The sequence below is a fragment of the Leuciscus leuciscus genome, assembly GCF_965113295.1.
Source record: "Leuciscus leuciscus genome assembly, chromosome: 9".
Taxonomy (NCBI): Eukaryota; Metazoa; Chordata; class Actinopteri; order Cypriniformes; family Leuciscidae; genus Leuciscus; species Leuciscus leuciscus.
This window is the reverse complement of record NC_138733.1, coordinates 20,400,093-20,418,348: the sequence shown is the minus strand read 5'-3', so window position 1 is coordinate 20,418,348 and position 18,256 is coordinate 20,400,093. Positions and strand designations below refer to the sequence as shown.

Here is an 18,256-nt window from a genome sequence, read left to right as displayed (position 1 = left end):
TTGTACTAACCGAGAGAGAATCCATCCTTGTGGACCAGCCACACTTTCTCCGAGCCATACCATGCTTGCTCTGCAGCTATCTGCTCCTCTGTTTTCACCTGTGAAGAGACCAACACCAGCCATTAATGGTGAACAACTCATTATTTGTGACTTTACACAGGCCTTTGACCAGAAACATCACCAGCGCTTCAAATCCACAGCATGCATTAGTCCACACTTATGGGAAAAGGACTGCTATCACTTAATGACACAAACATTTTATTTTAACCCTGATCTGAGACATCTGCTAACAGAATAACTATTAAGGCAAAAACAGGTCCCAGATCAGCCAAAAAGAGCATTGTTTCCCAACGTCTATAGTGGGAAATAAGCTTGAAATGCTGTGGGCTGTCATGCAAGATGGGGTGAGTTGAACCGCAGGTGTAGATGAAGCCAACTACGGCTTCAAATGATGGACGGGGTCAGATTACAAGCCCAATGTTCTGGTTGTCTGGGCATGTCTGATTCCACTGCACTCATGCTTGACCTACACACACAGGTCTGAACATGAACTCTACCGCTGTGAAGGGCTGACAGTGAGAGATAGTATATCAGCTGATCCATTGATGGGATGGAGTTGAATTCCAGTTCACATGCTTCTATCCTCTGATGTTTGGTTAGTATACAATGTTATGATTGTAGATAAACCAGTACACTCTACAAGTACAGTGGCACATGAGAAGGGTAGGAAACACTACAGCACAACCACTGTCAGTGCAAGTTAATAACAATCCGATGCTATTAAAATGTTAGATGAACCCATATTACTATTTGCCAGATTGTCTGTTTTGCTGTTATGTTTTTCCATCTGAGTGTTTCATAATTATGGGCTCTACGGCTGGGGTCTTTGTGTTGTCGATGAAATGGGATGGGTGCGAACACAACACTCCACAACACAAGGGCAAGTTTGACACAATAGGTCAAGGGTGGGATTAGGCAGGTGAACTACAGTACACACACAGCAGAAAGCAGACCTTAGGCTGGGCGGCAGCAGCATGGTCTGCCTTTAGGATTGCCACGGGATCCTCCTCCACCTGTCCCTGTGAGACGGCAGGCCAGCATGAGGGGGCAAGAGCAACGTTAGACATCATAACACTTTATAATGTGCATCTCTCAAAAACACACTCATTTATCAATTTAATAGCCTGCCTCAGCTCCACACAGAGCATCTAAAGCATCCTGTGAATAAAAAGGGTTATTGATCATGTGATACAAGGCACTGGTTACACTCTGGGAGGTAATGGGCATGAAATAAACAGGGAGAATCTCATAAAACCTGCCAAGAATAGGTCATAATTAACCTCTATATATAATCCATAATTTATATATATAATAATATATGTAATAATTAATTATATATAATTACATGCAATTATTCATAATTTCATGTGATTCACCCATGTAGTAGATTTCTACATCTGCATTAAATTATATTATTAAAGTTCCATATGGTGTATGAGAGTACAGATATTAAAAATGAAATAAGAATCTCTGAAAATATACGATTGATACAAACAACAACAGCATGGTTACACAACACACAGAGGTGATGCAAGGTGATGTAAGGATTTATAAAGACACTATGTTAGTGATATGAGGCAATGCATAAATTAGATAATGTTCAGAGCCTGAGGCATGAGACAGCAACAGGCAACGCTCATAAATCAAAGTCTTCAATCAGAAGGCTTATCCACTGCTGTTCACTTATAAGTTGATCATCTGGACAGCAGAAGCAAATTCACTAACATATTGCCCTAATTTTTTTTCATTCAGTTACAGCTAACCCTGAGCCACCATGCGCTGCAAAATCACTGGCTTAAAATTATCATTCATAAGCAATGAACAAGCAGGCAATCCTTATATCAAAGATATGATATGTAAACAATGGGGTTCAGTTAGTCAAACTAACAACATATTTATCATTTATCAAGTCATAAATCTTGATAGAAAATGTAAACATCTATTTTTGGCACAAAATAAAGTTGATAATGCAAACACAAAAGCATAGTCATGAATGAGGGTGGGGGGGTGAGTTAGAAAGAGGAACAGAGGGCTTACACTCCAACAGGCCACACGAGCACACACTCCGGCCAAGCCATGGAGGGGCACAGTGGGGGAAGAGCCCTGTACCTGAGACGACGCAGAGGCACTGGCCACAGGTTCCAGCTACACCAGCCAGCCAAACAATCACAGTCAGCCACAGAGACAGCAGTGGATGAGAGAGAGAGGTAAAGATGAGACATGTACCCACAGATGAAAGGACAGCAGGCACATGGAGGTGAGATGGGCATGCCTGAACCATAAAAACCTGTTTGCTAGATACTAAAGTTGTAATGCACCACATAGCAAATGGAAAAAGTGCATGAAATTGTGATAAATAGGACAGGACCGGTAATAAAAACAGACATGGGGTTTAAGAGACTTATCAAAAACAAAAACAACAGCCTCTAAGCTCAGTAGACATCAGAGCAGAGGGCTGAGCTACAGAGTTTTAGAAGTATTTCAGAGAGGAAAAAACATCTATTTGGTGGGTCTTGTAATATCAGAGCAACCCATAATACATAAATCAATACAAGCTCTTTTTCAAAACCTAGTGAGTTGCTTTGTAGTAAACTCTCTACATAGGCAGCTACCCTCTAATGCCTAGTTCACACTACACAACTTTAAACGTCGGCAGATCGCTGTGCTGTTTAGACTACATGACTTGCTCTGGAGTCTTGAAGTCGTTGTGGTGTTCACACTATGTGACACTACGTAAATGATCTGCAACAGGGGGTTACACACTACACGAGCTGACAACAACTGTCACATAACGACTCTATCCGGTCCCAAAACCACATTTTGTCACGAAAACATGCTCAAGAAGTGGAATGGGAAATGGCGCATTGTCTATTTGAAAATGGACGGCGGGACAAAATTGGCGGTAAAAAATAAATAAAAATTATATATATATAATTTGCTAAGCGTCTGCTAAATGAATAAATGTAAATGTAAATATATGTATATGTATATGTGTGTATATATATATATATATATATATATATATATATATATATATATATATACACACACACATATACATATATTTACATTTTACATTTATTCATTTAGCAGACGCTTTTATCCAGGACAACAATATGCCTATGTAAGTGCTATGACCCTTCTCAGTTTCTTTAAAGCGAATTTCGTTTTTGTACAAATTGTATCTTAATTTTAATAAATGTTTCATCAACCAATTTCATGTATTTAATAAATAAAAAGCAAATAGACAATATAATAACCGTGACACGTTCACTTCATTGTCTCATACATTAGCATTAAATATCTTTGCTGCATCCTATCTAGAACAGACAAGGGCTTTCTTGCGGCTCGCATCAGCAGAGCATTGCATCGTCCATAGACCGCAAAACAATCAGCGGATGGCGGGCGGGTGCGGCTTTGAAATTTTGTCAAAAAACGTTGGTGCGGATGATGAGTATTGTCATTTGACTCACGTCATAACCGTCATCACCAATTCTGAAAAAAAAAAAAATAATAATAATAATAATATTATATATATATATATATATATATATATTGTTTGCGCAATGATCTGTTTAGAACCCCGGAAAAAAAAAGAATATGGGTTGAAAGGATGGATAAGCACACGTGGGCAGCAGGGATTGTCTGTCAGAGAGAGTTGGAGGTGAGTAAAACATTATAATGAAAAAGCAGCTGCCTGTTGTGGTTTGGCAACGATGGTTACAAATACAAAAGGCTTTTGTAATGTCATAACAAGCTGATCATTGGCTGTTGCTCGTCGCGACACGTGACACCACAGGCTATCGAGTCGGCCGACAGCTCCAGATATTTGGCATGCTAGATATTTGTCTGGCGTCGGCGACGCGTCGGCGATGTGTCAGCGAGCGTTTTTGATGCGTCGTTAAGTATTTCACACTTAAAGATTGGCGAGCGCGGATCACACGCAGATTTGCACGCGATTACAGCCCGACCTGTCGGCAAGCTCGTTAACTTGCAAATCTGGCTTAAATCGGGCTTAAAATCCTGTAGTGTGAACTAGCCATAAGGGAGCATCCTAAAATTATGACTTGAAAATGACTGAATTGAAACCCTCTATATGAGGCAGCAATGGTCACTCAAACACAACATACAAATAGCACATAGAGAAAAAATAGCTTGGCATCACCATATGTCACTAAGCTAACCATGCTCTATGCACAAAAAAATACATGGCATAAATACAAAGTTGGGTAAATAGTTTTTAAATGTTTATTTTTATTTTTTATAAACAATGAAAAATACAAAAATTAAGTGTTTCTCTTTAAAATTGTCTGCCATTTTTAATTAGGTTTCTATTTTAAATGTTAACTTCTCTACTTTAAATTTTAATTAAATATTTTTGTTTAACAGGGATCAGAAACCATTGGGGGATAAAACACTACACAAATCGACAGATGGTTTTTTTGTCTTAGGCTAGCTTGTTTAAAACTTTGCCTACAGCTATTTTTAAAAGGGATTTTTGGAACTGCATTCACAGTGTCTAGGTAGGCAGTTCACTAGAGTTTGGAATGAAGCCATAAATTATTTTTAAAGAGACAGAGTTAAGAATCATTAGATGTGAAGGCACTATGCTCACATTAATGTCCTTAAAATCCCTTTTCCTCATTAACAATGTAGTGTATTAAACTATTTCCCCATGAGCACTCAGTCAGCATAAACACTTTCAGGCTTTAAAGTGCTTTATTTATAGGCCTACAGCCAGTGCAGTGAGAGACACATACTGGATAAAGCATTTTAGCGAGAGAGAGAGAGAGAGAGAGAGAGAGAGAGAGAGAGAGAGAGAGAGAGAGAGAGAGAGAGAGAGAGAGAGAGAGAGAGAGCGATGAAAGACAAAGAAACAGGAATGAAGACAAGATAAGTGAAGAGAGGAAGAGGAGGAATGGATAGGCATTACAGATGCAGCGAAGATCCTCTCCAGCCGTCTCTGTGCTTCAGCAGTGGGACTCAGTGGCGGACTCTCCTATAGGTCAGACCACCAAGAAGAGGTGAGTCTAACTCAGACTATGCACATGACTTTGTTATTGAGAAATGTTAAAGTAGCCAACACCAATTTATTCAAAGGATAAATTGTAAAAGCACTACACAGAATCTGGTTGAAAGCAAGCAAAGTCACAAGTGTTTATGTTAGCCATGCTGCATTCCCTTCCAGGAGAACTTAACAGGCATGTCATCTAACCACTACAGAGCATGAACACACCTTTTTGGACAAGGTTGGTAGAGTGGGTTTAGAAATGCTTCCAGGAGAAGGTCTCCCTGCTGGAGTTGGTGGCATACGTACAGCCGTCTTCACCTTTACACATCACATCCAAACCACACACAGTGTCACAAAAGTCAAGTCGTTTAAGGGATTGACGTCAGTAACCATGCAACCAGACACAAATTAGTTCACCAGTTTCTTCTGGTCTTAAATTCCATGTATAGAACCAAACCAACCATCCAACGTCCACAACACTAGACTGTATTGAACACAAGTTCAAGCATCTAATCGCAATAGACGTGAAGGACTATAATGCGTTAAGAGCTCGCTCAAGTACTGGGAGCTAAACCATTTAGTGCTTTGTAAGTAATCAGCAAAATTTTAAAATGTATACAATGTTTAATAGGGAGCCAATGCAGTGTTGACAGAACCGGGGTATTTGGTCATACTTCCTGGTTCTAGTAAGAACTTTAGCTCAGGAAAAGAGTGCTGTCACACAACTAAAATCCCAATTCAACCACACTTCAGAGAGCAACAAACCACAAGGAAACATGCAGGTAAAGTGTTTTGAGCAAAAAAGAAACAATGCAACCAGCTAAAATTTTAGCAACTTGCTCATTTACAGAGAATGTAAGGTGGAACACAGTAGTACTAGTGGGTACACGGCATACACATTAGTGCACTCCTCACACAGCAATCCATGCAGCCAAGTTATCACTGTGATCATTACCTCTGGTTTCTTCATAGACATCTGTTTATGGGTAGGAATGAACCCTGATGGAGGGGCAAATGGATCTGTTTTGAGGGCGGGGGGGTTAAGGGTGTTGGATTTACCAGGAGCGGTTGGAGCAAAGTTAGCAGCTGGGACAGCAGGTGTAGAACTGGGGATATGGGGCAATGTTTTGGGATCTGGAATAAGAGCTGGAGGTGGAGAAACAGTAGGAGCTATAGGAACAAATCCAGCAGGGGTCATAGGAGAAGGTTTTGGAGCAGGAATAAAGCCTGCTGGAGGGGAAAGAGTAGGTGGTTTTGAGATTGGGACAAATCCTACGGGTTTTGGTGTAGGAACAAATCCTGATGGGGGAGAGAGTGGATTGGGTTTGGAGGCTGGGATGAACCCTACTGGTGGTGAAACAGGAGACTTATGTGTAGTTGAGGTAGTAGCAGAAGCTGAAGTATGTTGCTCTAGTTTTAGAGCCTGGGAGGCCTCTAGTTTCGGCAAAGTTTTATTCTGTGCTGATTCAGAATTGTCCTTCTCTTCAGACTTTTCTACAGGCTTCACATCCTCTTTTTCAGCAGGCTCATTATTGCGGAGCCGATGACGAGGTTCCCTGGTCCTGCCTCGTGTCATCAAGTTAGTCAGTCCAGCAGAGATATCATCTCTTTCTTCCTTCTTTATAGTATCATGTTTGAAGGAGAACACAGGCACTTTCACGACTTTTGGTACAGATGCTGGTTCAGGTTTTGGTGGTTCTAAAACTGGTTTAGGTGGTTCCGGGGACATGGTTGCAGGGATTGTTGCTCTGTCTTCTTCAGTAGGAAGTACCCTCCTAACCACCCTGCGCACCACCTTTACCACCTTCTTACGGGTCCCACCCTGCAAGTCCTCTGTGAGCTCTGGCTGGCTGACACTTGCAGTAGTCTTGACACTGCCATTGAGAGCACCATTCACTTTGCTTTCTCCATTCAAAAAAGGTTCAGGACTCAAAGGAGCTCGAGAAGGCTCGGGGCTTTTGAAGCGCTCCGGCATCTTGGGCACTTCAGACAACTTGCTGGTCGCCATCTTATCTCTGTTGGGTGATGGGCTCTTGACCCGCCTGAATTGAGACTGGGACTGGACCTCTGTAGTTGTGTCCCAAACAGACTGAGGACTCTTGGCACGTAGTAGGCCTCTGCCAGGTTCCAGGCTGGGCACTGACTGGGAGCGGCTATTCAGGCTGCCATCGCTATCAGACTACTCATCCGACAGATACATGTACAAAAGTCAGTGAGGAAGGATAGAAAGATATTCAATCACTGAGAAGACAAACCAATAGCTAAATCAATATATAACACTTTAAATTACATACAATCTCAAAATACTCAACCAGCAGATCATGCAATGCTGTCTTGTTCCCATCTACGTGTTCCTGATTAATTTGCTGTTCTATGATTAGGGCCACTTGGCACCACTGATGGTAGAGTAAAAAGATCTCAGAATCTTTAGAACTCTCTTGGGAAATCAAACTTCTTCAGATGACTGTCTTCCAATAGTAAATTTAATGCTGTAAATATTGTCTCTTGTCACCAAAAAACTGGCTACCAAACACAAACTAGGAGAAAGGGAAGTAGAATGCTGGTTTCTATTGTCATATTATACAATCGCCTTGTATGCAGGAGAGAACCGAGATTGCAAAGGTGAACTATCACATAAATATACTTCTTCACTTTTTGCTCTTAAAAATTCTGCACACAGCACTTCTCCAAGCATGCATTGGTACAATCAGATTGAAAGTACACTCAGACTGAAAGTACACCCCATCTTGCTCCCTACCATGCTGTTTCTAATACACACTAATACAGACATATCCAGTAGATTCTGTCAGTGTATTAGGAGATATTCTGTATAGACAATGTTCATCTGTCCATCTTTAGCACATAGCTCACTGCTGCCCAAGCTATTTTACTCTACAATATAAACACCATGTATTTGACCAGAAACTTACTGCTTTCAAATGTAACAAATTTTTATTATAAAAAAAGGAACAGAAATGAAAGGTTCAGGCTGTTGTCAAAAAAATTCGCTCTAACACTTCAAATCATACTGAGGCAGAATTTTGATTAAGGTGCTTTACTGATATTTAGGAAGTTGTTTAACCAGGCTCTTTATTTAACCACCGACCTCTCACTCAAAGCATAGCGTGTGGTGTGGTGTGCACTTCTGCACATCAATCAACAGCTTAACAAAGAATCGAACAAACTCCTCTATCTTCATGCCAACATAACACAATTTAGAGGTAAATTACTATGCAGCAGGTGTGACCATGATGAATCAATGGTCCATATAAATAAAAGATGTTTTAAAAATCTGCTAGGACATAATTTCGCTATTCTTAAATACTCTTTCTCAAAAATGGTATATTGTTGAAGCAGCCACTCAATCAGGCTTCCTGTGACAACAATTCTGCGTCCTGTGTCAAAACAGAGGGACTTGGAACTGACAGCATATTATTCTGAAAATAATAACTGAAAACATGCAATTAGACACATGTCACTCAGGGACAAATAGACAGAGTGCTTTTCAATTTCCATTTATTCTCTTTTTATAAGTGCATCTCTTCTCTGTGAGAGCCTTAAAAAAGAGCTGTGAGACTTAATTTGTTAGTACTATGCACAATATCTTGGCACTTACATTGTCTTTTGAACTCTTGGGGATTGGCTTGTTCTCCTCTTTGATCTATAAAGGTCCATGTAAAAAGGTCATTAGCATTTGATTTAGGACAGTAAGTTCATGCTGAGGCTATTATGCAGATGTGTCCCACACATTTCATGCAGGACATTTTTAAAGACCAAGATATCCAGAAAATGTAACAATTTTGAAGCCTAATAAGGCACCAATTTACAGTGCTTGCCATTTTAAGCAGTAGCATTAATGTACTGCTATGTTCCATCCAGCGGCAGCTTTTCAAAATGTAATCAAAAGAGCTATGGCGGAGAGCTGGTGAACAACAGTCTACCATGACACTGAAGCACATCGGTCATTTTCACACAGTGATTCGTGTTTTCCATCCGCCCAGAACACACAAATACACACGCATACCCTGAACAGAGGCTGTTAGCAACTGTGCGGTCATGAACCGTGCACATGGCACCCTAGTACATTGCTACAGATAGATATAAAAGTGAGATCATTGGTGCATTTCATGCACACCACCCAGCTGATGTCATACAGTGTCACACAGTGCAGAAAGATGAGAATGGAAAATGGAACATCACTTTCCTTTTGCTCCCAGAAGGAAAAGCGTGATGAGAATGCCATGCTGGCAACGCTGCTGTCATGGGCTGGGCCGGGTAAGGGTTTGATGGAGGAGGGAGGGCGGGATGGAAAGATGAGTGACAGATGGAGGGACCAGCAGACAAGAAGCTGGCACAATGGATGCTGGACTTCACAGTTATGTTATGTGAGGTCACAAACTTCAGGTAAACAAGACCCACAATGCTGGAAAGAAGAGGAGGTTCTTGGCTCTGTTGGGTAGAAAGAGATGATTAAACACACTGGACTTGCCTCAAGTTGCATATTAAGGATATTTATTTAAATATGAGATTAAAAAGGATCCTAAAATGAAGAGAATTCTTAACTTGTTGACATATTAGAACAAGAGACACATGACAGACCTATTGGGGGGGGGGGGGGGGGGGTCAAAAGAGGGCTCATTGTATAGCTGCAGTCTGACTTCTATCCAACTGAAGCCTTTTGAACTGAGATATGCCTTTTTACTATGGACCAATTAAAAATAAAATGCAATAAAAACACAAAACTACATCAGTGATATGATCTGCAAGTCAACTATGCCTCAATCCATCTAAAGAAACCATACACCCTCTGCAAATTCATATTTGCATATATTCTAATGGTGCATCATTTGCACAAAAGCACAAGCACAAAAAAGAATATAGCACACACATCATTTGGACTATTTTATAGTACTTAGTTGTTCTTTTGGAAGCTTGAAAGACACTTTAATTTTAATTTTTTTTTATTCCACACAACAAAGTTATTCAGGTTTGGAAATAAATGAGGATGAGTAAATGACAGAATCTTCAAGGGTTAGTTCACCCAAAAATGAAAATTCTGTCAGTAATTACTCACCCTCATGTTGTTCCAACCCCGTAAGACCTTCGTTCATCTTTGGAACACAAATTAAGATATTTTTGATTAAATCGGAGAGCTATCTCACTCCTCCATAGGCTTCTAAGTGACTGAAACTTGCTGGCCCAGAAAAGTTATTAAAGAGATCGTTAATATAGTCCAAGTGACTACAGTGGCTCAATCTTAAGTTTATAAAGCGACGAGAATACTTTTTGTGCGAAAAAAATAAATAAATAACGACTTTATTCCACTATTCATTTCCTTCTGTCTGGGCCTCGAGTTATTTCACGTAGTGTTTTAACGCAGCGCATCTGTGTTATACGCCACACGCATCACACACATGACCAGCGTCGGCCAATAGTGAGCCTACGTGGTGACGTGCAACACAGACGCGCTGCGTTAAAACACTACGTGAACTAACTCGAGGCCCAGAGAGAAGGAAATGAATAGTGGAATAAAGTCGTTATTTTTGTGTTTTTTGCGCACAAAAAGTATTCTCGTCGCTTTATAAACTTAAGATTGAGCCACTGTAGTCACTTGGACTATATTAACGATCTCTTTAATAACTTTTCTGGGCCAGCAAGTTTCAGTCACTTAGAAGCCTATGGAGGAGTGAGACAGCTCTCAGATTTAATCAAAAATATCTTAATTTGTGTTCCGAAGATGAACGAAGGTCTTACGGGGTTGGAACAACATGAGGGTGAGTAATTACTGACAGAATTTTCATTTTTGGGTGAACTAACCCTTTCTTTTTGGTTGAAATTGCCACATTGCCAGAGAGCTTTTGTTTGTAAACACAAAGCAGTTTCACTTCATTGTCACCACACTGTACGGCATCAGCTGTATGGATTACTCTGGGATCTCCCTAGGCTTGTCGAATGTAGCTGCCGTCCTCTAACTCTATATCCAGAACAGCACTCTGAACTCCTCTAAAGCCCCTTATGCCACCACTGACCCTTCTCCAGGCCTTCCAGCCATCAGACACACTGCATCTATAAAAAGTTACCCGTGGAATGCTTATCTGTTAACAGAGCACTGTGATACTGACAGCACAGACTTTTTTTAAGAGCAGACATGGGCAATAAACTGCCCACATGGCCATATCATATTACACACAACAGGCTAGCAGCACAAACAGTAACAAATAGATAACTTTGGCAAATTGATTTAAAATAAACAGCGAAATTTTTTTTTACATACAATAATACCAAAACTATGTTTCATCCTGTTGTAAAAGCAGAAACCAAAGGTTTAAGATTCCCTTAAATATTCTATTCTCATATGCAAAAAAAACGATAAAAAATATATTAATAATAAATGATAATATATTATTATTATTATTAATAATAATAAATAATTGTATTAATATTATAAAAACAACAGCTATTATTATTATTATTAGGCCTATCATTATATAGCAAGATTACAACCACAAAAACACTGATTATGGCTAAATCTGTTAGCTAGAGAATCACTGAAAACCAAAACAAAGCAAACAGCCCTATTTTTTCCCAACAGGAAAAAACACTAACTGGATACATTTCTAGTAGTAACAACTATTAAATTTGAATTAACAGTTTTAATATGATAAAATACCTCATTTGTCCATGTATAGCAAGATACCCATAGCATATATAAATGAAAGTCTTATCACTCAACACAGGACTGGTAGACTTGAACAGCTTTCATTCTAGATGTTTCTTGGGGACACATGCAGTAACAAAAGGATGGAATTAATGCCAGAGCCAATTTAGGCTTTTATGGAGATTAAACGCAATTCAGCCAACAAAATTAAATTTACTTCCTGAAACTAATTATAATTCAACTGAGAAATGAAGAAAACTACACCGAAACACAATAAATACAAACCAGCAAAAGCAATTTAGCCTAACAAAAGAGACATAATTGAACAGCTGAAAGTTTATGGCCACATCAATAAAACCTTCTGCAGACTGTGAAGCATATGATCCAATGACTGTATACACAAAATAACCCACTGACTTCATCTATCAAACACTCAACAGTCATAGAACAGTTCAAAAGCGTAAGAATAAAGCCACACAAGTTCAAAAATAAGACCCATTTGAAACATTCATCTCAAAGAGTGCAATGACCAAAACATAATGGCACTACCTTTTTCCACAAGAGCAAACCAACTCAAACAAAAGCCTCTATTGAGCTTGATGGACTTCAGCACTTAACCTCAAAATGCCAATCCAGCACTCCATTCTAGTCTCTAAAAATACAGTACAAGAAAACCCTTACTTGAATTCACGTGAAATCGCAAAACTAATTGAATTTTGCATTAGCACTAGCTAGCCCGGTCATTGCTCCCGGCGTGCCATCACACTCAAGCCTAAAAATAAGCGACAGAGCAGGCCCGAGTCCAGACTGCAGCAGAACTCTGAGCCAACAGACTCCTCCACAGGTCTAGATCTACAGATTCCCCCATCCAGGGCCATGAGCAACGCCTGCTGCCTTACCTGTGATCCTCTGCAGCAGCTCCAAACAGTTACCGTTGCTCCCTTACCAAGGTCAGAGTGGAGCGGCAGACGAAAGCGGCAAGATGCATTAATGTGTGTGTTCGAGACAGAGAGAGAGTCCTGAGAACCAGTAATCTCATGTCACACTAACCGGCAGCCTTTTGAGAGGTGCAAAGCGATAGGCTATTCCTGACGCTGCTCTGTCAGAGGAGGAGGAGGAGAGAGACAGCTGTCGGGGTAGAGGGTCGGGAAGAGGCTAAAAATAAAAAATAAACCAAGTACCACCGCTGCAACACTCCTGCTTTCTCCCCACCCCCAAAAATGTAGGCTGGGAGATGGACAGCTCCGCTGTTGCTTCTCCTGCTCAGCTGCTCCAGAGCAAACGTTGGTCCAGTGCAGGCGTGCACATGTGAGGGTGTCTACTGGTTTCAAAGAACGCAGGTCGTGCCGAAGCTGGTGCAAACTTTGTTGTTGGAAGTTGTGGAGCGAGCATCAAGGCCTTGAGCGCTGGCTTAGCGTTTCTCTTCACAGAGGTGTAGGGCGGAGAGGGGAAACAGAGGAGAAAAACAGAAGCGCTGAGAGAGAAGGTTGAGGAAATGACGCAAGGCCTTGGCACTTCCTACACAGTCATTTCAAAAGCGCAGAGCACACTGGAAATAAAAGCTGCCGTGGCTTAACACCTAATGAACGCACATGTATATCAGTGTAAGAGCTGAGCACCAAAGACTGACTCCACCAAAGACACCATGTGCCTTTCTCTCTACTGTGGAAACATAAAAAATTTGAAGTTTTAAAGAATATCTCACACTCTTTTATGAGAATGGAGACTGGAGCTGTCACACTCCAAAAATGACCAAATAGTAGTCCATGAGACTTACAAGTTTGGGGTCAGCCAGGGTGCATTTAAAAGAAAGACTGATTTCAAAGAATCTTGATTGTATATGCCTGATGAAGGTCATGAGACCGAAACGTTGCTAATAAATATTTGTTGTTACTTTTTAAGTATTGATAGTGTGCAGGATTTCCTTGTAATTTAGACTTTTGACTTTTCCGGTCTTCTCTCCTACGCACCTATCTATTACCTGCAGGTGTGATGGTAATTGTTCATTTAAAGAATGTATCAGGTTTTCACAAAAATATTAAGATGCACAACTGCTTTTAACATTCATAATAATTAGAAGTTCATTCTTGAGCAGCAATTCAGCATATTGATTTCTAAAAGATCATGTGACACTTAAGACTGGAGTAATGAGGCTGAAAATTCAGCTTTACCATCACAGGAATAAATGACTTATTTTAAAATATATTCATATAGAAAAAAAGGTATTTCGACTTGCAATAATATTTCACGATATTACTGTTTTTACTGTATTTTTGATCAAATAAAAGCATAAATATGTATAAAGAGTAAAAGAGAATAGTTTTTTTTACATTTGATAGCTTTCTATAGGGAACAGAGCAAAACCTTCTTCCCTCCAAATTTTTGTTTCTGTTGTTTTTGTTAATGGTAGAAAGTAATTGAATTAAAGTGTTTTGATATTATTTGTATGCAAGTTTGTCAAAGTAAAATAAAGAAAAATAATGAATCTCGGTTTAAGGCATTTCTTCCTAAAGCAACAGGAAACTGCAGTGCACAGCTGAGCTCAAACTGTTCTGCACTGTTCATGGTCTTAGCCAAGAATCACGGCCAAAATCAATCATATCCTCTATGCAGAGAGGTGGGGGAGTGCCTTTTCATAGCTGTAACATCACAACCTGCCACTAGGAGGCAAAACTTCAATTCTCGCTATATTGGCATTCACGCTTACAAGCACAAGAGGGCGCAGTAGCCCTTCTTAAAAGTAGCCTGAAGCCAGCAGTGGTCAACACACCCTGTCAAGGGAGGCTGATTGTTTTCACCTCTTCATAGTGTACTTTTCACTCCCGCTATCATTTTCCAGGTAGTGCACACAATAGCTTGGAGATTGGGTGTCCTGTATCGCATACAGAAATCTCCCTGCAGGAGACAGAGGAGGTGATGGCACAGGCTCTGCAGATGGTGCTGGTACAGGCCTGTGGCGGCTCAGGCTCGGGGTGTGGTGCAGGGAGTCTATGCTACGGCACGTCCTGAAGAGGACACAGCACGCCCACAATGTGTCTGTGTGGTGGATTAAAAGACCACTATGGCGGCATGCACGGCTGTGTGGGAGAACACGATGAGGGGGGAGGGAGAAACAGACTGAAGCAGAGCTGACACTGCAGGCCGATCTGGGGAAGAGACAGAGAGGAAGAGGAGAGGAATGTGAGCTATGAGGCTGTCAGCCCGGGATAATGAGAAGAGTATGCAACACAGAACAGCCAGGAACAAACGAGAACACTCTCACCTCTGCCCAAAACTGTCATGCACTCTGTCAGCACCGGCAGGACAATGACAATGTCAGCATGCACTCTGATCCCTGAAGAGCTCTCTAACCCTTGATTCTATCCCAACCAGAGATTCAGCAGAACATTGAACTTGAAGATTTTATTAATATGATATAAAGTGCTGAAATGCATTTCCATTTATCATTACTGTCTATATTGCCTATTTATTGATGTATCACTATCAAGTATGAAAGAGTATATAAAAATAATATATCTATACACACACACACACACTACTATTCACAAGTTTGAAAGAATGAAATTAATAGTTTTATTCAGAAAAGACATTAAATTAATCAAGTGTCAGTAAAGACATTTATAATCTTAGAAAATATATATTAAATGCAGTTTTTTTATTCTATTCATCAAAGAATCTTGAAAAAAAAAATGTATCATGGTTTTCACAAAAATTAAGCAGCACCACTGTTTTAATTAGAAGATAATAAGACAAATTAATAATAAGAACAGCTGTGAGCAGATCAGCATTTTGAATTATTTCTGAAGGATCATGTGACACTGAAGACTGCAGTAATTATGTCAAAAATTGAGCCTTGCCATCACAGGAATAAATTACTTTTCAAAATATATTAAAATAGAAAAGTATTTTACAATATTACTGTTTAATTGTATTTTTGTTCAAATAAATACAGCCTTGGTGAGCAGACTTCTGAAACACCCGAAACTTATATATAGAAATATATAGTAGTAATTAAATCTTAATCATTTACATTGGAACGCAGGAAGAGTTATAAATTATTAATATCAGACTCATGTCCAATAACACTGTACAAACTAAAATGAACTCCTACAGTTGATTGGAATGTGATGCCTGCAATGCAAAAAAGTAGTTTTTGATTAAAAAAATATCTTGAAAGATTTTGCAACGGTTCACGTGTAAAAGATAGACATGTCATTTCTAAGTACACTCTTGGGATCAAGGTCTTGTAAAATCTGAGTGAATCCAGACACAAAAATCTAAGCTAAGATGGACCAGCAGGTCTCAGTCCAGCCATCAAGCTGAGCAAGCTTACAGGTCATGCTTTATGGTACATTATTTGCTACAGAGCAAACCGATATATTTTCAGGGACAATGTTTCCCCAATGAAGGCCCTGACTGAGATCATCAAAATGCACATGGTCAAAATTTAATTTAAGGGATATAAATTGAAAAAGCTTTAGGTTTAATAGAGGCTGATGTCTAGAAGATATGAGGATCAATTTTACCATATAATCTTGCATAACGCCCAGAGAAATTACAGTGGCACTAGTAAAAACCACATAAGTGGGTTATGCTCACACACACACTCAGACAAATCCTCTATATCATAAATGCAAATCATCTTCCTGTCTCCAGAAACAGAGATAAACGCATGAATCACAGCCCAGACGGTACATAATCCCCTCAATGCAAGAAGACACACGTACACAGGAAAAAAAAGAGACTTGATGGCCAGTCCTGAGGGTGACTGTACAGAGCTCAGCAGACCTTGTCAAAGATGCTGACATCAACCTGAGTCATGCAAGAGAAGCTTATAGCCAGAAATAACTCTGTAAACCAAGATCAGTAAAACCGCTGTACGGGCACACAGCAGTGATAGCTTGAGGGGGGTCGAAGGTAGAATAGGAGGGAAAGTATCGCAAAAAAAAAAAATTATGAGTAATTTATGAGGAGGTACCTGCTGTAGCATCAGTCCATAAAGAGAGAAGAAAGAGTGCATGTAGAAAAGACAGGAGCATCTGAGAGTCCAGTCTAAAGATGGAAAACACACATACTGCCCACCCTTACAGAACAAATGCCAACATTGGCCTCATTTTCTCTGATCATTACTGCAGGACATGCTCATTACCAAAAGATTCCTGGAGGAAGTGAACTCAAGACTGGGCAGCAAGGTTACACATCCATCTTTCTCTTCAGCCGTCCCAGCAACTGCAAACTTAAATGTGACCTCAGATGGGAGAGACTCAACAACAGACATGCACAAGGCACTGATACCTTACACTTGATGAACGTCTAATCCTTCTGATCTTATCCTTAGGTGTTGTTTGAAAGAACTGACCAGTGTAAATTCTCCATTTGTCATCTAAACAGACATTTCAACCAAACAGAGACTGAGTCATTCCTTTTCCCTATATTGCCAGAAATAGAAAAGAATGAACAGTTGTGCATGACATGGATGCTGTAAAAAATAATTAGGCACTTTGATTGAGGCATTTTTATAGCACTTTACTATGTACTACAGTAAGCACTTTGCTCTCCTCAACCCCCATCACTGTGCAGTTTCCACTTGGATGATGTGACGGCAGACGCACAGAACAATGGTGCCAGTGCGCTCACCACACACCAGGTGGAGAGGAGAGCGAGTGATAGATTCATTTTAGGAGGCCATGATTGAAAAAGGCCAATGGAGGGAATTTGGCCAGGACACCAGGGTTACACCCCTACTCTTTTACAAGAAGTGTCGTGGGATTTTTTAAATGGCCACAGAGAGTCAAGACCTCAGTTTAACGTCTCATCCGAAGGACGGTGCTCTTTGACAGTATAGTGTCCCCATCACTATACTGGGGTGTTGGGACCCACACAGACCACAGGTTGCGCACCCCTTACTGGCCTCACTAACACCTCTTCCAGCAGCAACCTGGTTTTCTCAAGAGGTCTCCCATCCAGGTACTAACCAGGCTCAACCCTTCTTAGCTTCAGTAGGCAACCAGTCTTGGGGTACAGGGTGATATGGCTGCTGGCAAAAAAAAAAAAATGGCACAAAAAAAAAAAAGTACTATCTACAATTAAAGCCACATGACTGAATTTACTTTCCCAGAATACATTTTAACAAAAGCCCACTGCAAAGCATAACTACAGGCATGCAGATGAGAGCACAATATAATTAGCGGCCTGATCAGTCACAAGGCTACACAGCCTTTAAAAACATAAAAACACACAAACATTAACATCTATCAATTTCTGTTATATTTCTTTTCTAACTTTGTTCTGTAAAATAAAATAATAAAAAAGCAAAATGCAAACAAAATGCAAAATAAAAACCCACAAAACAAGACAAAAACAAAAATCTAATAAAAAAACAACCAAAACAAAATCCAGCCAAAAACAAAAACAAAATACGAAAAAAATGTAAACCAAGCACCAGCTTACTCACCCCTTACCAGCTTTTAAAGCAGCCCAGCACTCATAACTTACACACATTAATAGTGCTCAAGACTATAACCAAG

The 18,256-nt window shown here is 40.0% G+C and overlaps 1 protein-coding gene across 20 annotated transcripts in view; it reads right to left on the bottom strand.

Annotated features, from left to right (window-relative positions):
• myo18ab (myosin XVIIIA b) overlaps positions 1 to 18,256 on the bottom strand; it is a 108,972-nt gene that overhangs the window by 64,067 nt on the left and 26,649 nt on the right. For 3 of the 20 annotated variants that reach the window (XM_082180441.1, XM_082180440.1, XM_082180449.1), the window contains exon 3: positions 11 to 98. In XM_082180441.1, coding sequence (XP_082036567.1) covers positions 11 to 98 — 88 coding nt within the window. Of the gene's footprint in view, positions 1 to 10; positions 101 to 1,013; positions 1,080 to 2,097; positions 2,206 to 4,993; positions 5,060 to 5,296; positions 5,390 to 6,026; positions 7,251 to 8,687; positions 8,724 to 9,266; positions 9,521 to 12,628; positions 13,322 to 18,256 lie in introns of those variants that run through there. The other 17 variants (XM_082180437.1, XM_082180448.1, XM_082180439.1 and 14 more) reach the window with 15 other exon arrangements.